Source organism: Cyclopterus lumpus, chromosome 21, assembly GCF_009769545.1.
Source record: "Cyclopterus lumpus isolate fCycLum1 chromosome 21, fCycLum1.pri, whole genome shotgun sequence".
Lineage (NCBI taxonomy): Eukaryota > Metazoa > Chordata > Actinopteri > Perciformes > Cyclopteridae > Cyclopterus > Cyclopterus lumpus.
In genome coordinates this window covers 9,624,418-9,647,815 of record NC_046986.1, presented here as the reverse complement: position 1 = coordinate 9,647,815, position 23,398 = coordinate 9,624,418, and the positions used below count along the sequence as shown (strand labels likewise).

General features: G+C 40.1%; 1 protein-coding gene across 1 annotated transcript; it reads right to left on the bottom strand.

Annotated features, from left to right (window-relative positions):
* Positions 1–10,104: 10,104 nt before the first annotated feature.
* On the bottom strand, positions 10,105–21,885 carry LOC117750691 (protocadherin-17-like). Its single transcript, XM_034561976.1, has 4 exons — positions 19,417–21,885; positions 18,210–18,268; positions 17,890–18,059; positions 10,105–10,682 (listed from the first exon to the last, which is right to left on the bottom strand). The coding sequence occupies exons 1-4, from the start codon at positions 21,883–21,885 to the stop codon at positions 10,105–10,107; spliced, it is 3,276 nt and encodes a 1,091-aa protein (XP_034417867.1).
* Between the last annotated feature and the right edge of the window lie 1,513 nt (positions 21,886–23,398).

The window sequence follows — 23,398 nt, the reverse complement described above, 5'->3', positions numbered from 1 at the left end:
AGAACAAAGGCTAGCTTGGAAAAGCGGTGAGACGTCTGTGCTCCATGCCAAACTGCCTTAAGATAAAGCTCTTAAAGTGTCTGTCAGACGCTGCACTGAAGTCTATAGTAAAACTCCTCTAAGGTTCTTCAGTGCTCCCTTTTATTTCCTTCTGCCCGAGAAAAAACACACTGTCCTGAAAGAAAGGAGATATTGCAGTCCCCACATGTCCCTTTTCCAGCTCAGTTCAGGTGTCAGTTACAACCATTGTCCCTTCATTATATGCCACGTTTTCTCTGAGCTGGATCTATTTCAGTACCTTAGTTGTCTGGTTCCAACTTACCATTTCTCTGACACACTTGACCCCATGACGTGTTTACATCAAGGTCAGAGAGAATTGGCTATGAAAAGAAAGAAAGAAATACGCAACATTGTATTCAGATCCAGCTCTAATCTTCTTTTTAAAGATGACGGAGGAAAAGGGATCATATATATGACCGAAGAGTCTTTATAATGGATTGGAGAAAAAAGATGACGAGAGCCATACGCAATCCCTCCACCCTCTGGTGCAAGAAATAAATCCCAAAAGGAAACTCCTCATAAACATTCAATTTGTTCAAGGCATCTCAAAATGTGTTCAATTTCTCATTTATTGTACCTTTGATGCATCACTAGTGGAGCGCTGTGGTAGCATGACGACCAATCAAATAACCTGGAAAAAGGTTTCCAGCTTCTGTCATGACTGCCTTCATTTCCACCCCTCTGACAGGCCTTCCAATTTAATTCAATTTAATCGAGCTGAATTCATTAATTGTATATTAATTTAATTTGATTTAGGTTTAATCGGTGACACGATTTGTTTGTTTAGATCACCGGGAAGGCTCATAGAGAGGCTGGATTGTGTGGTTTAAAATGTCACGCTGGATGGTTACGTTTCAGATCTCTCACTAAAGGAAGAAAAAAAATAGGAGATCAAGGGAATGTAAATGCTCCCACACCTCATCTAAGCCAGAATGAAACTCCATTTCAGCGAGCATTTTCATCCACACGTGGAGTTTTCAGGAAAGGGAATAGTGAAAAGATCACATTTGGCTTCACAAATTGCATGAAATCCTGCCCAGGATTTAGTGATAAGCGTTTCGGTTGTTTGAAGCGAAACATTCTCACAGTGAAGCTTTTGGTATCTGTCATTAAAGCAATTTTTTAACAGTTAAAAAGTGACCTTGAGGAGCTAGTGTCTATCCACCGAAGGTTAAATTAACCACAACGATTAGGAGCTAGAGTTAGAGTTCTTTCGCTTTTTTTCTGGGTTGGATTGCTGCGTCCTTGTTGGAGACAGGCCACAATGAGAATTGAAATGAGAGTGGATTGGACAGGAGGTATTGCATCACTGTCTGATGCGAGCTCTTCAGTCTGTGTCAGTTAAAGCATGCAGGTTTGAAATGGGGATGCAGTTCATTTGAGTTGAGCCGCCTCTACTTTGGGCTTTGTTTGAACCTTCGGTAAACAGCGCCGAGGCCTCACATGATCTAACTTGAGATGTTTCGTAGCCTAATTATTTCACGAAGGATTATTTGCAACAAAAAAAACTTAACTGAAGAATGTTATGCATTCTGGGAGGAGAGCGGGCCAGATGGACAAGAGGCAGCACTGTGGATGTCGCTGTCGCAGCTCGACGGACAATAATACAAACAGTGTTTTGACTCCAAGACAAACAGTTTTGATCCGTCTGCTCCCACTGATCCAAACATTTACTTATCCAGATTTACTTGCAGTAATTGCCTTAAAAAGACAAAGCAGGCATTTGCCCATTGAAAGATGTGCCATATGATTGATGATTTAGCATTTGACATGGTTGTCTGTTCACTAGTTCTTTTAAATTTGCTTGATTGCTTTAATACAGCGTGCCGTCTGACACAAATTTAAGATTCAGGTCAACGTTGAGACCTTTTTAACCTCTAATCAGCATAGCTGTACCACCATGCAAACACTAAGGTTTCTGACTATAATTATGGACTATTATTATCATTGTGGGGTGAACACAGAGGTCACTGAATCTTTGCAAATTGAACTTTTAAAATTCTGTTTTTCTTCTAAGCTTGGACTAATGTTCAATGTAAGGTTTCAGTAGTATAGAAGGAGAAGGACAAGCACTTGTATATCTAACGATTATCCCCCTAGAAATGAGGAGAATATTTTGATAAAAGGACATTTATTGTCCATTAATAGACTCTTCCAAGGGCATGCAGGCTGTTACAGGAAAACACATCTGTCTTCATCATTTTGGTTTGGTTTTCAGATGATATAGTGAAGATGAAAAGGACTGAAACAAGCGATATAATACCATTGCATGCAATTAGACTCAGACCCATGCAAGAGCTGAAAATGGATGATTTCCCAGGGGGTTGTACTAATCCACTCAAGTGCCATGGCACCTTGTCATGCACTTCTTTAAACAAATCATATTTCTATCTTGGCATAAGGTCACACTATTTACATGCATTTCTGCAGCTGCCAAAATTATTAGTTGGCATTACTTCTTGAAAAAAAAAAAACATTTACCTTAACTGGGCTTTCAGAGTTAATCCATTACACAAATCTATACATGTGCTCTGCTTGTGGAACAACAGCACCACGGGACAGCCATTTCAAGTCTGGGGTCTCAAAATTGGATATTGTGAAGGATGAATGCATTTAGCGAGCCTCCATCATCAGGCAGATATGCTGGTGAAAAGGGAAAAGACTGGCTGGCAGCATTCATCAACGCTTGCACATGAATCCAAGTGTGTAGCGTGTTTTATGTCTAAATAGGTTGCACATAATCATGGACACTGCAATAATAATGTGATCCAGTGTAATAATGATCCTTACCATGTGTTAACCTCTGCTGATAAACCAGTGCTGCCTGTGGCTACATGCACTTGATTGTCATTCTTGTCCCACTTACTCAAGTAACCTGACTTTTGGTGTCGATGTATGGAGCAGCTATAACTGACCTATAATAGTTCACGTAGACAAATGCTCTCATTATGGCTTGCTGTGATATTTACACGACTTGCACAGTGTTATGGTTAACCTACTTTTGCTGATTCAAAGAGCGTGGGGGTAGCTGGCAGCTGCTCTTCATACTTGTATGCCAACGTGGGGTGGAACACCACGAAAGATGGATAAGGATATTCTCTCAAATGCTTTATTCATGATGACAGGGCTTCTCATTTGAGGGGGCTATCAAAGTTGCATGAACACAGTTTAACCTTTGTGCCCTAACCAGAGTATGGCTAATAGCAAGATTATCTGTGGGAAAAAAAGCTATACTTGGAATTTCCCAGTCTACCAGTTGCTGCAACCTGTGAACCTCAATGGTCTATTGCTGTTAGATTACTTTGCTAATTTGTAACCAACGCATAGTCCAGCACACTTAATTTCAGCCACAGTGCGATACGTTTATTGTTTCATTTACAGAGTCGTAATGGAATGATAAAATGTGGCTTAATCTCACGCGGCTGACAATATCAGCATTCTTCCTCAAGCATCATGATGTACCGAAAAACTGTAGCACATTACTCGATTGTAAAAAATACAATACGTAGCATGTTTAAAACACACTAATGGTAAACAAATCAAAATATCCAATTACTACAAACACTGCACGGCAGCAGAACACCGTTTGTTACGGGCAACTCAGGAATAATTTGAGCTCCAGTGTTAATTTATGGTCAAGAGGTTCATCACAAAATAACAATTAAAATCAATGGTGTTTGCTAGTTTTTCCATAACAGTACTGACACACCTACACACATTTGTGTGGGACAGGTAATCCATTTGAAGGAACCTTTATACCTTTATATTTATATATATATATATATATATATATATATATATATATATATATATATATATATATATAGCATTTTCAGTTAGTTATTTCAGTTATTCTGGCATCATTCCACTGTTGGATTGAGGATTGAGATCCCCAAACTCTCAAGCACTAATAATCATAAAGGTGTAAATTGACTGACCCTACTAACGGGTGCAATAAAACAGGAGAGTGAGGGACATGCAGCATTTGAGCACTCATCTGTACACACCCACACGGTCCTCAGGCGAGGTTTAATCAGACGAAATGAGTGAAAACACCTGCGTCGACCACGGCGAGGGCTTCAAAGTCAATGGAACTGCTGCAAAACAGCAAACTTTTAATTGCAAGAAAAAATACTTGACATCATCCTCTGCACAACACCGATGTATGCATATCATTTGTCTTGTGGGTTTGAATTTCTGACAATATTTGTCACAAATGTAATTTAGCACAGAGAGGTTTTGTACTGCCAAAACTTACGGTACAACACAATAAGTAAATGCATGTGCGGTGTGACACTGTGCATCACCTGTAGAAGATATTTCAACTCTCTCCAAGTTGATTTGAATAATCGATTGAAATAGATGGAAACCAATGGCTGCCTATTGGAAATAGAAATCCAAATAGTTATGTAGTTAATGTGCTAATGCATGCAAACTCATGCAAAAAAATAAAAATAAATAAGTCCAACTAACTCGCAATGAAACCGCCTCCAGCCAAGCATTATGAACTGCAGAGTTGAATGCTAATGAAAACTCTTCTCTCTCTGTAACAGCAGTATAGAAAACGCTCCACATTCAATCCGCTCCGTACAGAACTTTGTGACATCTTTAGCGTTACTCTTCTTCACCGAGTCAAACTGATGAACAGTGTGGAGAGCCTGCTGTGTCTAAAAACCTCAAGGATGGTGCACTTATGCCTGCATGAAACTTAATCGGAACACCCTATTCAACATCTACCATTTTCGTCAGACAGACCGGTTTCGCACTAAACCAAACTGTGTATTGATTCAATAAACTGTCTATTGATTCTAAAAGGCTAGGCATGTTTTATACTCTGTCTCTCTCTTTCGAGTGCTTCCTTTTTCTTTCTCTCTCTCTCTCGCTTTCTCTCCGTCTCATCTTCACATTTTTCCATCTTATTTGTGATGGCAGACAAAGCACTTAAAGGGTGAAGCTTTTTGAGACTCAGGACTTTTGAGCAGATGACAGAGTGCATTAGCTTTTACACTTTATGCAGATATTGGCCCACTTTGTCACTAAAAAGGCGTATGGAGGACTATTTTTGCCCAATTCAAAGTGAGGAAAGTGTGTCATGACCCAGTAACACGTAGTGAAACCTGTGTGAAGTCCTGCCGGATCGCTTCCCTTATGCTATACCCTTTATGGCTTTAAACATTAATCACGATTGACAGATTGGCGTGCTTTTGAACTCCTCCCAGAGGAGAATGCCATATAAGTAACACCGTTTTTTAACAAGCGCTCAAAATGAAATGGCTGTTATGTCTGGAATTTTCCGTCAGACAAGGTCAATAAAAAGAAGTGTTAATTCCTTTGGGTCTGAATGAAAGCTAAACGCAGTCAACAGTGTCATACTCGGGAGCAGAATAATGTTTAAAATGTCTTTTTTAAAAGCCTTCCAGACTGTCCTGTCAGGTCTACAGTCACAAATGAAAAAGGAATGACCAAGCTGCAGTGCATGGTTTCAACAAATTAAGGAAATCATTACGGAATAGTGAAAGTTGACATTTACATTTATTTCCGTGTCACTGTGTTCCGTAGAAATTTAACAACACAATCATCTCTTTTTACCAGCTACTCTTGGTAGAGACATTATAACAGCTCCATTTTCTCTCTAAAGAAAACTGTTACTTTTCTAAGCTTCCATCAATGCACAAAGAAGCGCCTCTAGACATTGGCTACATTTTAATATTACCAAGTAATAATGCTCCATTTTTCTTATTTTTACCAAGATTCCGTGTGATCAAAATGAGAACATTTTTGAGTTTGATTTAGAAAATATGCTGGTTAACAAATATATATAAAAAGTAATGCAAGTAACCTAAAACAATGTTGACTAGTTTGAGATTTAAGGAAATCCAGCCAAAAGTTAGATGAGAAGATTGATACCATGCGCTGATGTTTGAATGCTAAGTGTGAAGCTAGTCAGTAGCCAGTTAGCTCGGCTCTTCATGAAGACCTGAAACACAGGAAACAGCTGTGTCTACACATTGCCTTTTTTTTTTTTTTTTTTTACCTCTTCCTTTCTTTTGTACAAATTGTGATTTTTGTTATTTTCAGAAAGAGAAAGTGGCTCCCTCTTTTTCAGTCTCTGTGCTAAGCTAAGCTAACCAATTGTAGGCTATAGCTTAATTTTTGCAAAAGAAAATTTCTGGCAAGAAAGCAACAAACATATTTCCAAAAATATTACTAATACTAATACTACTATTAGTATCATATTCAAAACATTTTAATTGTACTACATGGGTCAAACATGACCCAATATTATTTGATACATAGCTGAACGTTTCTTTGCAATATTTATTTCAACAAAAGGATGTCAGCATTCAAGATTTCAATAAATGATCAATTGTTTTGTTCTCTTTATCATGAACAATTATGTTAATGTTTCTGTCTTAATATTTAGAGAAAATAAATGTTGACTGAATCTTTCTAACTGAAACTTGCAGACATGGGTGACAAATGACCCGTCGGGATAAAAGTAAATTGTGTTTACTAAAAAGAGACAAAACAAACGTGCGTCAAATGTATTATTTTTGCAGCAATTCTGAATATACAAAATCAATTACTATTTTGAAATGCATTCATGTATGAGTCCATAAATGAATACATTTATTTAATTCAGTATTTTGAAAGAACACACTGCATAATTGCCCTCCTGGATGCTGCTGGAGGGTACAACATAAAGTGTCCTCTTTGGAGGCCCAATGTGCAAGAAAAATGATAAGCGCACTGATGCCCTTCCATTTTTAAAATAATTAAATATATAAATTATATTCTAACAACTCTCTCACGACAGAACTGCATCTTTACAGAATGATGTATGTTCACATGATGTTTCTGAGCACAAGAAAAGACACTCTTATAGACAATGAAAACAGCATCAACCTGTAACTTATAAGTGGCCCCTTTAGGATCATGGTGTGACAATGTCTTAGCAAAGCGAGGGAGACAAATGTGAACACCAATGAGTCTTTCCAGCACATTTAAAATGATGTCATTAAAAATGAACGCATGCATTAATGAAGTACTGAATTAATGAATTAACTATGTGTATCATACTGTACAAAGTGATATTCAAAGCAACAACTCTTTAACAATATGTCAATTCAGAGGCGTCACATTTGCATTACTTAATTGGGTACAGTTGTTGCTATTTATATATTCAAGTTTGTTTTCTACGCTTAAAACAAACATGCAAATAAACGTAGAAGCGACATTTAAATATATTTGCCCTGAAGGCTTGCACGCTGTGCTCAATGACATCTCTCGGTTATAAATGAAAACCGCACTCTCAATAATGCTTACGTGTTGCGCTCGCTGATGTTTCCCCACCAACAGTTCTCAGCCAAGTGGAACCATCTCCCATAGCATTTGGTGGAGGTGGAAGACAAGCTCTTAATCGGCTGCGTTATTGAATTATTGAATTAAAAGCTTAAGTACTCAGGGTGAGCATGTCAATTTTTCACAACTGAATGGTACACTGCTCATTCCATTTTCATCTCAATAGATCATTTGTGTATGTAAAATGTAGAAGAATGGAGGTATTACACAGATCAGTTTCATTGTCTGTAATTCCCTTTCACTGTGACTGTAATCATTCTGAGAGACAAGTCATAGTCATTCAACACTACATGCTAGTCTTTAATCTGCATGCAGATCCCCTCGACAGCATAGCACTTGCATCTGTACATATGTATCTGTTAATTAAGAAAAGGTTTGGTTCAACGCAAATGTTGCATAATTACGGTCGAAGTGGAAGTTTAACCCGCTTTACTTGCTTGATGTAAAATAGTGATGTAGTGTGAAAGAATTGGAGGGGTAAGTGTTGCAGCAAACGGTTCAGCCCTTTTCTACTTGACATTCTGCTCACCTGTCTTCATCCCCGTGCTCTGATACCCTGGGACTGATACAGATAAAATGATGTGATGTTTCTGTCTGTATTTCAATGGGATGAGTTGCTGTGACCCACGCAATCTCCCTCTCAAAGAGTATTTCAACTTATGCAGATGAGCTCATCAGAGCTGCCTGCTGAGATGAGACATCTAGGTCTGGAATTGTGTCAATAGCAGCACCAAAACAAATGCAAATCAAAATCCAAATTAATGTGTTTTCCCTGAGGAGAAATGGAGTCGTACTTATAGTCAGCTCTCAGTAGATGACAGGATTCTGTTATCCAGAGCTCATGAAAAACAAGGCACTCTCAAACCGCTCACCGAGACTGGGTACAAAAGTCAGTGTCTCCAGATGGAGAGACTAAACTAAACTCAGTAAAAAGGAATCGGATGATTTTGTGTGATTCTTTTGCGGAATGGAAAACAGAAAACAAGTTTAGCGATCTATCCCGGTAAACAGATATCCATGTTTATATTGAATCTTTCTATATATATATATATATATATATATATATATATATATGCAATGTTGAGCAGATGTAGTAGATGTGTGCCGTTTTTTTTTAAAGCATGATAATCTGGTCACAGTCTTCTGCTTCAAAGAATCGAAGCAGCCAAGTTAACAAAACAAACAGGTAATGTATGGTGAGAAATGAGCCCTTTTTTGTCACCCTTTTTGCATTTGGCGGAATAATAAATAGTGCACAATGCATACAGTATAAACAGCCAATTTGGCTCTTTTATATATTATGAAAAATGATCAACATGTGGAAATGACTATAGTGAAGATGCTGTTTTTTTATTTGTTGATTAATTCTCTTTTTTATTTGCTTGTGATAACCTTTAATTTGTTTGGTCCTTTGCTGCTGAGATGACCCACTTTCCCTGAGAGGGATCATTAAAATTTCTGTTTATTCATCACAGAATTTATTTCTAAAAGTCTTTGTTTGTAACTGCTAGCTGCAGCCGAATGTTAACATTTTTTTTTGAAATTCTTTGTGAGATCACTTCTCGTCATTTGTCAGACACATTCATAAATAAACCTAAAATCACAAGTAGACATTAATTGACAGCAACTCTGATGGCTTTGCATTTGAGTACAAAAGCGATAGCAGGATTTTCATCTCCACCTTATGATGCATAATAAAAGCATTGAGCAGAGGAAGTCGACTCATGTTTTGTCGGGTGCACTAATACACAGTGCCTGATTTTATTTGCGTTTTGAATATAAATAGCTGTGTAAAATGTTGATTGTGAGTTTTTTGTGTGAGTTAAGTTCCCCTAACTAAGATCTAGACTACTCCTAGATACCATGTGCTGGTATACCGTATAGCTAAATATGGCATATTTGCAGACATAGGTAATACGCACCATGAAGACATTAATACACATCTCTCACATAAAAAGATGACAGCTCCGAAAGTTGTCACCTGTCAAAATAAATTGCCTTCCATGCACACAGTGTATACAAATTTAATAAAATACACAACAAGTACAGTAGCCCACATTCACGTGTAAGCTCAGCTTATTTTCACATAAACTGCAGAGGACGACAATAAAATTACAAATACATTCTTAAAAAACTGTTTTATAGGAACCTCAAATGGTTTTATGAAAAGGGACATTCCCTGTTGCACCACCATTAACAGTTCATAAGACACTTCACTTTTGTATGTAACGTCACTGATATGTATTTCAGTTGCCTGTGATATTCAAAGAGATGTTCCTTATACACTAAATGGAGACAGGAAGCTTCACTGTACAAAAGCAGACAGGACTCAATAGCTTAACAGTAGCAATTTGTTTCACAGCCTCACAAGATTGGAGCTTGAAATGGGTAAAATACAGACATCTAAATTGACAGGTACAGTACACCATGAAAACACAAGTCAGGAAAGCACTGATTTTCTCTCCGAACCTTCACAGCAGTCAAGGACACATATTTCACCGAAACACAACAAGTCACAAACTAAAAACAAAACAAAAAACAGACAAAGCAGATGGTTTTTGGTTATACAATGCGTGTCTGGACACCTTTTGCGGGTCAAAATAAATCACCTCTTGGCCATTAATCTGTTAATATTATCATCACACTCCTGGCAACTGAGAGCGAGTGGGATCGCCCGACCTGTCAGTTACCAGAGTCCCGTGGGTCGAAAGCACAATCGGACCCCCCGCACTCCTGGCTGATGACGGAGCTGTGAATGAGGCTGCTAGACAGGGACTTAGGCCGGAGCTCTCGGGTCAGGTAGGAGGGCTCCTCCAACTCTGTGTGCAGTGGGGAGCACTGGCCATCTGGAGGGCCATAGGCACTGCTGTCTGAACCGCCCTCCCTCTCCTCTTTGGACTCTTGGTTGGCCAAGTCCAGGGGCATACTACTCTTGGTGGGACTACTGGCCACAGATGGACTCTCCTGTAGCGGTGGGCTTAGTGCACGCTGCGATTTTAAGTAAGGTTTGACATTGGCCACGAGGATTGTACTGTCCCGTTGCTCCTTTCCAAACGTGCTGAGGGTTTTTCTGCTGCTGCAACTGATGGTGCCATAAATCTCTGTCTCCACCATGGCATCCATTCCCACAGGGATGAAAAGGTTGGTGCGATTATCGGCGCTGTCTGCTTGGCTTCCTACCCGTAACTTTGGCATCCAGCATCTGTCAGAATGTCCCAGTGCACGACATTCATCGGTGCAGTGGACTGATTTGTCTTGCTCTGCAAAAACAGTTAAACATTTGTTATTGGACCCTGCTGGGGTAAGAATAAACAACCTGGAAGGAAATGTAGATGACATTTTGAAGGCCGAGCAACAATAATGATACACTTGAGCAAACCCCAAAAATCCAGTAGTGTTCTTAAAATCCTACAAGCAAATATCTTTCTTGATATAACTTATTTAGTATGCATCACTAGAATTATTTCGAATAACAAGCTGCAACATTAATGGGGGAGTTTAAATGTAGCAACGTTATTGTGATTTTGATTTTCTATTCTAGTCGTCACTCACAATGCAACCTTAAAATGGTCATATATGTCATGCTGGTCATTGTTGCAAATGTGTGATTCAATATATCCGTGAAACCTTTTCCCTCTGCTATTCTCAACAACCTGTGTGGGCGTTTCCTGTAAAATATCATCTGGTGCAGAGGAAGGGATTTGTTGTTCATTTAAATCTCCAGCAGCAGTTTGTGTTAAATACACAAAAACAACTGTGAAATTTGCATGAGCAATGATATTCACCATTTCTGATGTGACAGTAGCGAGAAACTCGAATGTTGTTAGAACTCATTTTCATTTTTTTTTTCCCTAAATTATAGATGGGAATTTATAGCCGTTCATTTTGGATATTCGGAAATTGGGTGAAAATCAGATCAATAGCTAAATTGGATCTTGGAAATTCCATTTGTAGGACAAACACTTCTTAGTTTTGACCTTTAGTAATTCTTCTAATTACTTTGGGGGGACTCTGCATATCTCAGCAGCTCATTTGCGTTTAATGCCCATTTTTCATTTCACTTATTAATGGAGGTAAATTGTGACCGTCCCTGCCAAAAGAGGACATTATTTACTACAGACTGTGTTTTGTTATTCTATGCAGCAAGAAATACAAAGTCATTTTGTACTGTGTGGAAACATAAAGATATGGAATTAATTGAAACTGAGTGTTCTTTTGAAAATATCTGGATAAGCTTTGTTGAAAATTGGCAAATAATTAGCATGTAATAATCTAGCCCATCATTATAAGTATTAACTCCGTGTCACTGGAGTGACACTCGTGGTATAATTTAAAATCGAGGGGTCGCTTGATTCAAAGAAACAGGAAACCTTTTCTTCTTGACAACTTTGTGTTGATTGCACTGGTTCCCTGATTATTCGATGCCTTTAGACTTCAGCTGCTGAATACCGAGCCAAATGGCACAGGACCGTGCAACATGGAGAGATTGTTTATTAGTGGCAGCGGTAAAAGGCGGAGCAACGAGTACGTCTCTATCTTTGTGCCGTAACTCCGTCTTTTACATTTCATGCCTCATCTAAACCTGGTAGACTTGAAATCGGGGGCACAAAGAATGAGGCAATTTCCACGGCATTAGGGGTCATTTTTTTCCTTCAGCCATTACATTACACAACTCAAATTAATTTGACAATGATGCATCGAGGTATTTTGCATGTAGAGGCATGAAACAATATGTCAAATGTGTTTTTGCAAATTTACCAGTGGCAGTTTACCTCCATTTGTTGTACATGGAAGCAGAATTTCACAACACAAAATATAATAAATGTGTTTTCTTTGCTCTTTGCTTCTTTGTCATGGCATCCTTGAACAATGTGGAACTAATGATACCCGAATTGATCTGAATTTGGTTATTTATTTCATTATTTTCATTTTGTAAACACAACACTTCACGTCCTGTCTCTCTTTTAATAATAATACTAATGCATTTTTATTTGTAAAGCACTTTTCATTCAAAAATAATCTCAGAGTGCCTTTAAATAGATCTCTAATAATTCCCACCAAAATAGCAAAACCTTGTTTTGTTTTTGTTATCAAGGAATTCACAACATGGCTTGATGCCCCACTGATCAGCTCTCGTAGCTTTGGTCTATAAATAAGACTTCTCTATCGCGCTGTAAACGAAACAATTAATCTCCTTTTCTAAACGTAACCCTGACGAGGACGAGAATATCAGCCTGGAATAAGGGAAAGCACTCCACACGACAAGGCTCTTCCTGGAAGAGGGGTGGAGCTCCTCTTGTTCAATAGCATACGTACCTTCCTCGCACACAAGCCTCGGCCAGTTTGCTGCAGGAAGTTCTAACAACAGCAACAACAAGAAAAAAGATACCAACTCTGCTACAGAACCCCCAAGAGATATGAAAACCAGCACCATGTGCCACATATTCAAGGCAAAGTGCCGCCACTATCACATGCTGCTGCTGAAGTACACGCTTGTGTGTGTGTGTGTGTGTGTGTGTGTGTGTGTGTGTGTGTGTGTGTGTGTGTGTGTGTGTATGTGTGTGTGTGTGTGTGTGTGCGAGCGCACTGGACGAAATGGAACGGTACATTCAATGACTGAATGGAGATTGAACAAGCTACATGGGGCTGGTCATTTTACAGAGTAACAGTTTTAGAGATTTAATAAAGGAATGCTTACTTAAAGAACATTAAAGGTAAATGCATTTCTTCATTTTCTGCCAATAAATATGTATCACACATGTCCTTTATGGGCCACATAATATATATTTTGATGTGCATATTACAGTTCTTTGCAATTGCTAAAATATTTGTCGGATTACTACACTCAAAAAAGCAAACATACTGTTTGTACACAAACAACACAAACACTGGCAAACACTACATTCCAAACTGTTCATTTTGCATCACAGTTTTACACACAAACAACTAACAAATGTTTCTTTCCACATGCCAACTCCACCTTGATGTAATAAGTATACACCACTATTATCTAGTGTCTTTTCATTTTCATTTGAAGCGTGCGATGAATATAGAATATAAACACAAATGCAATGGGGAAACAAACTACTTTGTTTATTGGAAGTAATCATTATTACCAAATGCAATTTATTCATGTGAAAAACTGTATATTGTCTTTCATGCACTAGTATTTTGTTCCTGTAAAAATAAATGTTTCCGACTAGTGGGGGAAAGAAAACACACATTCAGATGTGTATTTTACGATACATCTGTCTGTGTATTTCTCCAAAATTGACTAGAGTTAGCATTAAATAATGTCTCATATGCATATTTAACTTAAAAGTAGTAATTCACTGGGAAAATGTTGCGGTGTTATAATTCTTTTTACCCAATTCTCCTATACGTCTACAGTAACTGGAGATGACGTCAACATAGATTACTACGTTCTACGGTAAACTAAATACAGTATATTGCAATTACTTTCTCTAACTTTTATCCCAAAATTGGCCTCCATTGTTGTGTACACCAATAATTGATCCTGAACTTTATTGATTGTGTTGGAGTTCAGATTTCTAGTGATCTAATTGATTACAGGTGTTTTCACAGGTGCGTTTGGGGTGAAGGAGATTGATAATTGAGTGTTGTCTTTCAATGTCAGTGTTTAGCAAACAACACACACAGGGTTTTAGTTTTGAATAATGTGTCTAACCTTGTGTAAATATATGGAAAATTGAACTTATTATGTGGAATTTTAAACTTTGTGTAAAGCAGACATTGTGCTGATGCCAGGTCAATGTATACATATGCTCGTGGTTTTTGCAACAAGTAAAAAAAAAAGTAAATTGTTTGAGGATACTGGGCGCCATTCTGTGTCATGTGATCTAATTGTAGGAGCTGAAAGAATACATGTTTAGGGGTACCGCAAACTTACTGTGCTCTCCCTTTTCCTATGTTAGGAGATAACGGAATATTGTGGATACTTTATGTAAAGTCTTTTGCAGGGTGGCAGTCTGTTAATGTTGTTTGTATTTATTATTTTAACAGTGTGTTTATGCTGCCCTCTTGGCCAAGTCTCTCTTGAAAAAGAACATTTTTATTCTCAACAATATTTTTATCTGGTCAAATAATCAAGATTGGAACAAAACAAATGTGAGAATGTCTCATGTAGTTTAAATTAAGTTAGTTTAAAATTATATTAGATCACAATAATGATCCTAATTAGATATGCATGGTAAATATATTTAAATCCATACATTCTACAGCAGCGTAGTTGAATATGTTACTAAGTTTGTAGTCTGTGGGGCAACAAACCACACACACAACTCCAAATTGAGATTAGATCCGCCATGTAGCATATTATGTGAACTTGCATTGTCAAATTATTAACATAGAGCGTTCTGGTGCTATTTCTGTCAGGACTAAGATGGAGAGAGAAGACACATTTCAGTTCAAAATGCCTCTTGCATCAAAATATTGACTAACTGTTTGCTGTGCTGGCTCCTCATTGGTGGAACGAGCTCCCCATTGACATCAGGACAGCAGAAAGTCTTTACATCTTCCGTCGCAAACTAAAAACACATCTTTTTCGACTATACCTTGAACAGGGAAGGTAGCGCCGTAGTAGCGCTGTGGTAACACTTAAATGTCTCTTACTGATAGCAATTTGTAGTTTAACTTTATTGAAGAAATTGTACTTTCTTGATTCTTGTTGTTCTGAGTTTGGACTCATGGTTTAATGCACTTATTGTAAGTCGCTTTGGATAAAATCGTCAGCTAAATGACATGTAATGTAATGTAATGTAAATGATGGCTTTGATATGGCAAAAACCGCAACACAGATCCTGCCTGCATGTTAGAACTGCTACGCTTTAAAGCCACACTTCAGATTACAACTCTGTGCCCCGTGTATTTGTGTTTCTCCGGGTTTTTTTTCTAATGCCACAGGGAAAAGTATTTTATAGGCCCAGGTACATGAGGATAGAACAATACGAATAAGTGAGGAGAAGCAGGGAGATGCTGAATTAATTTCCATGGTACCTATCACCACTCTAGAGGATGCTGATGTGAGGGGATGTATGTGCTTAGAAGGTTAAGAAAAAAAACACAATACGGTATTTTTGTTTTGTGCTATTTGTCTCACTATAACCAAGGGTCATGTCTGCATGTTTACATTTAATGCATCCAATAGATAAATATGTTTAATGTTTTTTTTCCCGGTCATAATCACACCTTTGTGATCACATGATATAGTTTGTGTGAACAGCTAATAATTATATTAATTAATTTGTAAATAAATGCATGTATCACTTCATCATTTTTATTATGTAAACACAGAGTGCACATGGGAGACAATGAGGAAGTGAGGGTGCTTCCATCTATTGTGCCTGGCATTGGCTTTCTATTTCCAGAATTAAATGTTTTAAATAATCGCTCTGAAATAACAGTCATACAATGGCTTTATAGAGTCCACTGCATTTACATATTCACAGAACAGAAACATGACAAAGTGACAAAATAGCTGTGATCTTATGGGCAACTGTGAGCGAAACAATATACCATGTTCTCAAAAAACAAAGAAACTGCCTGCCAATTATAAATAGAATCAGAGAGAGCCTAGCAACATACTCACTGTGCATCTGGTGTCTGTGAGATGATAAATATTCAGAGTGCATGATAGTGGAAGCTGCACAGGTGCATATATTACCTGTATCAAAGCAGCCAGGAGACGAGAGGGATGGTAAAGGTAAAGACATAAAAGCAATACTACTTAACCCACAAGCTTTTGTGTTGGTGCATTTGGAACCAACATTCTGTGGTGTCTCCATTTTGGATAATAGCGATATCTTGTCAGTATCTGCAAAACAGTGGCTTTGTAGTTCAATAAATGCACCTGTGTGTGTGTGTGTGTGTGTGTGTGTGTGTGTGTGTGTGTGTGTTTGTGAGTGAGAGAGTGTGTGGGTTGGAAGGTGCTGTTTTGTGTAATCAGGTCTGTGGCATTATAGGTAATGTAGGTCTCCCATCTTGTACCCAGCAGACGGTTACACGACTGGCCGACCCCCCAAGAAAGAGCAACTTTTCATCCAAACCATTAGTTTGATTTTAACTGCATTTCCCACACGCAAACAGGAAAGATATTAGGAAAACATGTCAATATTAAAGCTATGCCCTAGTTCTTTGCATTTTGTCTCTTATCTAACGAATGCAGGTCTATAAATTAACTGACATTTCTGTCAAGCGAGCATCAGCGCTGCACATGTAAATATTCAGTCTTTCATGTACAAAACATCTCACTCAATAACTATATGTCTATATGATTGGCCTTAGAACTGGGGCTGAATCAGATTCAGAAATGTGCCGCAAAAAATTGTGATTGAATTTACACCTCCCACAGAGTCAAGTTTGGTCTGCCATAATTCCTCGCAGCACACGCACACACACACGCACAGACACACGCACGCACACACACAAATGCAGAAAAGTGAGATAGCTCGAGAAAGAGAGACTCTCACATCCTTCTGGCAGTCGCAAGAGTTTTTCCATCTCTGCCCTCCTGAGCATGCGACAAACAAACAATTCACAGCAATGTAAATGGTGTGGAAAGTACTGCATAGGGACCTGATGACCAGAGCCATTCTCTTGCAAGGCTCACACAAGGAAATGAGAAACACCACCACTTCAAGTTCCCCATTATTTTTTATCTCACCAGTGAGAGTTGCTTTCATTTTTTTCAGTTTATATCCGCAGTAGCTAAATATATCAGTCCCTATCAGGTCAGCCAGGTTGCACGGATTGGCAACCATCTATGATTATACCCTCGGCAGAGCGGATCATTTCAGATTTGTGAAATAAAATTCAACATTTCTATTTTCAGTTGCAAAACAAAGCTCCTCTCAAAACAGTGTAACCAGCGAAACTACCGGTAATAACTGAGAAAGTCTTTCCGAGCAAAAAGTGGAAACACTGTCATGTTGCACCAGAAATACCTGTCATTTTGCACTGCAAGTGTCTATCATGCTTTCTTGTCTCTGTCGTGTTATCCAAGACATTCATGCGGCGAACCTGTGTTCAAATAATGACGCGATCAAAAGAGACCCAGACGGAGGTACACTTTGCCATGCATATGAGCTCGTTTGATGGCAAAATCAGACACAAGATGTTTGAACATTCTACCTTAAGCCAATGGACTCTTTTATCCTTTTAAACTACCATCTCCCTTTCACTCTGGTGCCTTCGTGTCATCTTTGCAACACACCTCAGACGGTCTGCAATGTAAAGCGGTACAAAGTAACACTACCTGCATCTAATAACAGTGGGGATTGACATCTTCTGTGTTAAATATATTTGTTTGCTTTGTACCCGGTGGACCTCCACTTACACACCATGTGGGCTGCATTTTCTCAGAGCATAAAGTATACAAAAATGTGCAGTAGCTTTCAAAGAGTAAGTTAGGCATCTTCAAGATGTCAGGAAGAGAGTGCATCCACTCACCCTGCTCAAAAGGCTGGCCATTAACTGCTGTTGCTTTCATCTTGAGGGCCTCCCTAGCAGACGTGTCGCAGTGTGAGCCTTTATTAGTATCCTGGTCACTGTCAGCCTGGTCACTATCACCATGGCCACTGTCTCGGAGGCTTGCTCGTTCTGCATCCTTAAATGTTGAGCTGCAGCAGAATGGAAGGATTAAAAAAAAAAAAAAAGAAACATTAGTTGCCATTACCTCTGAGTGAGCGCTCCTATGTGATAGCTGGCTTGATACGGAGATGAAGAAGCTGAATGCACTGGTCAGGAAGCTTTTTGGAAAGAGCTCTTACCTTTGAACAAATGGCTGCCTGCTGCCAGCATAATTGGGCTCTGAGGGGAAATTTTCTGTCTAGAAATGAGAGAAAAATAATATTTTCCATTGCCCAAGTTAAAACTGTCTGGGTTTTTTTCAACAATAGTAAACATTGACATCACATTTAGACAGCAAAAACAGAATTGTTTGTGTTTTTAGACTCTTATATCTTCATCATATATCACCTGAAAAGAAGTCAATTAACGCCATAGAGCACCTGCCTGTAATGACTGCATTATAAGAACACGTCTCCATTGTGACCATATTGCCGCATTGGCAAGGCAGAGGAGAAAAGCATTAGCCACTGTCATCGGCATCCTTTTTCCCTATCTTGAGAATAATGTGTTTGTGTTGATCACACCCACAGACCCTAGTGACTGGTGACAGTGCCAGGCCTTGTCATCTGTGTTATCGTCTCCAAATGAGACTGTCTGAGAGACTGTCCTAGATATTTACATCGTTTACAACAGATAATTCTGCTGTGCTAAACAGCACTACAAGCCCATGCTGTCAAATTAGCATGTTAGCTGGCTCATGCGTACAGCCCTGTCATCTCTACAAGGCAAGGCTGGACTCTATTAATGGCCTTATCGTGCCAACTTTGGATGCGGATGGGTGGATCTGGCCCATATTTGTGGTGAGCAAAAAGATGTGATTGTAAGGTTATGCTGTATGCATCTAGCTGTCTGGTGCACATTGGTTCAGTAATGTGATCGGACAAGCTGCTCAAACACCTGTCCAATCCTACATTTCAGGCAGGGTTTTGTTTTCACTCTAGAGCAGCGGATCTGGCAGGGTCACAGCAGCCTTGTTCAAGACTCACACTGTTTGCATGTCTAACTGAGAGGACTTTCTGATTATGCTGGGCCACCTGTACCATTTTGCATGAGAGGACTTAGAGCAATTTCTAAAGTGATTAAGATTCCTCAAAAGAGAAGAAAGAAAAAAGGTATCTCAAGTGAAATGCCATTGAGAAGAAAACATTCAAACTCCAAGTTTTCATACGATTCAGAGAATATTTCACCGTGTCATAACAGGGAAAGAAAAAGTGATAATAACGATGTCTTGCTCGCGGTGACAGAGTTTATCCTTTTTAGTCGATTACTTTTCTTTTGTCAGATTTGTATGGCAAAGCAGATAAGAATAAAGAGCAGATAAAGAATACAGAGCATCATCCTCCTTACCTGGATCACCGACATCCTATTCGCTGGAGTGTCTGTGCTAAGCCCGGCAAAGCTGGAGTGGCAACCTGCCCTTGGGACTGTCAGGCTGTTTGGGGTGGTTTTCAGGTACATGACCTCTGACCTGGGCAGTGTGAGCGGCAGAGGGCTCTGGTAGTCAAAACATATTGGTGAAGTGATGAGAGAAGGACTGCTCACCACATTCATCCGGCTCGCAGAATCTCTCTCCTCCATCTCACTTTGCACCAGCATGATGTCACTCTTGTTGATCCTTTTCTTTTTGCCTTTCCCCACTGGAGGATTGGAGTACTCAGCCATACGGCAGTTATAATTCCCGGTCTCCTTATCTTGATGTTTGGACTTGACAGCAATGGCGGTCATGACTGCTAAGAGCATGACAGAGATAATGCAGAGGGTAACTATGAGGGGCAGAGATACATCCCACTGCTGCTGTTCCCCGCTCGGGCTGGAGCCCCCTCCTGCTGCCGTTTCTGTGTTTGCCTTAATGATCAGTTTAGCCACGGCAGATAAGGGGGGCTTGCCATGGTCAGTTACCTTCACCACCAGCTCAACCACTGGGGCGACCTCTTCCCAAAGAGCATGAGCCGTTCTGACCTCCCCTCCCACCGGATCCATCTCAAACAGGTGGTCGTCGTTTCCCTCTGTGATCTCATAGGTCAAATGTCCACTTTCTCCATGGTCATGGTCTACCGCTTTCACTGTAGCCACGATGTATCCAATACCTACGTTTCTAGGCACTGGTATTTCAGCAGTATCATTCTGCAGAAGGGGTAAAATAATAACGGGGAGATTGTCGTTGACGTCGAGGATATTGACCTTTACTATAGAAGTGCTCTCCATGTGAGGGGATCCTCCGTCTTTAGCTTGAACTTTGAACTCAAAGGATTTAGTTTGCTCGTAATTAAAAGAGCGTGAGGCATATATGGCTCCATTGGTGGGATTGACAGATACATAGGTATACACGGAAACATCTCCTATGTGTGATGGTAGAATGGAGTACAACACTGTTCCGTTTCGACCTACATCTGGGTCGTGAGCCAGAACAGAGCCCAAATATTCCCCCGGGATGTTGTTCTCAGGCACCTGTAGCACATACAGTGTCTTTGTAAAGCGTGGCGCGTTGTCATTCTCATCCAATATTTTCACAGTAAACGACTTAGTGTAGTTTAAAGACGGGATCCCATTGTCTCTCGCCACTATTGTTACATTGTATTCATCTTTCATTTCCCTGTCCAGGGGTCTGTCTGTGAGCAGCGTGTAAAAATTATCATTGTTCTCCTGCAGTCTGAAGGGTACATTGCCCAGCACCCTGCACTGAAGTTGACCATTTCGGCCAGAGTCTTTATCTGTCACTCTCACAAGCGCTATGACAGATTCTGGAGGTGCGGCCTCACTGATGGCTCCCTGCCGGACAGAGACAAAACTTATTATTGGCGAGTTGTCATTTTTGTCAAGCACTTTGACAGTTATTTTACAGTGGCCTGGAATTGGGTTGGGTCCGAGATCCTTAGCTTGAACATCAAACTCGATGATTGGATTCACCTCATAGTCAATTTCTCCCTGGACCTTGATGATGCCAGTATTGGAGTCAATGGAGAATAAATCTTGGATTCTCTCGGATGCATATCCAGTGAAGGAATAGACCACCTGCCCATTGCTTCCCTCATCTTGGTCAGTGGCATTTAAATCTATGAGCACTTTTCCAGGAGGCGAATTCTCTGGAATCTCAATCACATAAGAGGATTTCTCAAACACTGGGCTATTGTCATTCGAGTCAGTCACTCTGACGTTGATTTGCATGGAGCCTGATCTTGGATACTCCCCGCCATCAATTGCTGTGAGGAGGAGGGTGTGATGGCTCTGATCCTCCCTATCCAGAGGTCTCTGAACCACCAGCTCTGGATATATAGTCCCATCACCCCTCACTTTTAAATCCAAAGAAAATGTATTGTAATCATCTCTCGTGACCTGGTAAGTCTTTATCCCATTTTCCCCAGAATCAGAGTCATGTGCAATAGTGAGGGGGAAGCGTGTCCCAGCAGCTGCATTTTCTGAAATATCAATATTCACATGATCTGAAGGAAAACTGGGCGAGTTGTCATTTATGTCCTGTATATCAATCTTGACCATGCATATTTCCTTGTCGTTGGCAAACACCTCCATAGAGAGCTGGCACTTTGGGTTGCGCCTGCATAACGTTTCCCTGTCAATCCTTTGTTTGGTGAAGATGAGTCCACTCTCCGGGTCAACGTCCACCAGATGTGGAGCAGAATTCTCCAGTACTCTGAAGTTGGATTTTTTCCCCCTCTCGATGGTCCCATATCCGGCATCTTTTGCTATATTGCCTATAACAGTACCGGGTCCTTGCTCCTCCGGGACCGAATAATTGAGATTTTTCAATGTCAGGGCTTTAACCCACAGCAGAAAGAAAAGGAGTGCAGAGAGACGCATCCCTTCAACTGGATATGCGGTAGTGGCAGACAGAAAGAAAAAAGAAGAAGACAAAATCGTTGACTTTCAACCTGTTGATTACGGCAAAAAACCTAGAGGAATAAACCCGAACCAGGCATGTGGTTGACGCCGATCTCACACTACCTCGTGTATGTAATCGATGTGTGTGTCCTTATTACCTTTTAATCTGTATTGTAATCTCTTTCACATGCCGCTCGGCTATGATGAACACTTTCTGTAAACAAAGATGACCGCCCGACGACACCTTATGCATGAATAAAAGATCAAATTCAACATAGTGTACGAGGAATGCTTTGTTTGTTTTTTCCTCACGGGGACTTCGTGAATAATCGATGACTATAAAGTATTAATATTCCCTACTGCATCCAAGGTTAAAGCGTTTGAATCTCTGTGGTGAAGGTTACCGTAGCTTACAAAAGCGCATTGCCCTCATGCGACATCTACACCTAGGCTACAGCAAATACTGACATGCCCGTTCCAAAATGCAGCATTGTCCGATGTTACCATTCACAATGCGTTTACTTTTTCTCCGGTGCGGCACACTGTTGCATATGGGTTCTGCTCTTGCTGCATATACAGGCTACCCATGCCACAAAGTAGAATAAAAGCACGATACAGAGCTGTTAATCCGGTCCAACCTTTCGTGTTCCCGTCATTCAAGAGCATCTATAGCACGGCCGCGACTTTTTTGCCCGATGATTTTCCTATAATCAGTCCAGTAATCCCATAATCCAGTCCAATTGGACCCAGTGCTCTTGCATCCTTCATCCGGACAATGCTCATCTGCACTGCCCCTGAAGAAGGGGGGGGGGGGGGGGGGGGGGGGGGGGGGGGGGGAAGAAGGAGAAGAAGAAAAAGAAGAAGAAGCAGGAGAGAAAAAAAAAACGCGGAAAAAAAAGAGGTGCTGGAAGATTTCAGATAATCAAAATTAATCGCTTTTTCCTGCGCTCACAGTTCTCTCCGCGTCAACTGTTGAAAGCTGCTCCCTTCGCAATGAGATCTGACCGGAATCCTCTCGACGCCTTTACAACAGACTCCGGTGTATTTCTTGGTGCATTTAACATAGTTTCTGATCGTCTTCCAGCAAATGAGTGAACAGTGACAGATCTTGCCTTGGAGGGTTTTTTTTTCTCCAGTCTGGCAAGATCGCATGAAGAAGGGCTGTTCTAGTGCTACGTGATGCATTTACTGATGTGCGCGCACCGAGCAGCAGCATCACAGGGACAAAACGTGCCGGTGGATGTATGTGTTGCTCCTAATACATGTGGATGTGATTATGAATAGATCGACGACGTGTGGGATGTAGTAGGAGAAGCAAAAGGACAAGTGGTCATTCTGAGGGAGATCGTGGTGTGGCAGATGTATAATTTTTAAAAATGATGACAAAATTGTACAGATTAACTGCCCCCCTCTCTCCCCCCCCCCCCCCCCCCCCCCCCCCTTCCCCCACCACACACACTCACACACCTTCAGAGTACTCTGTTCTAAGTGC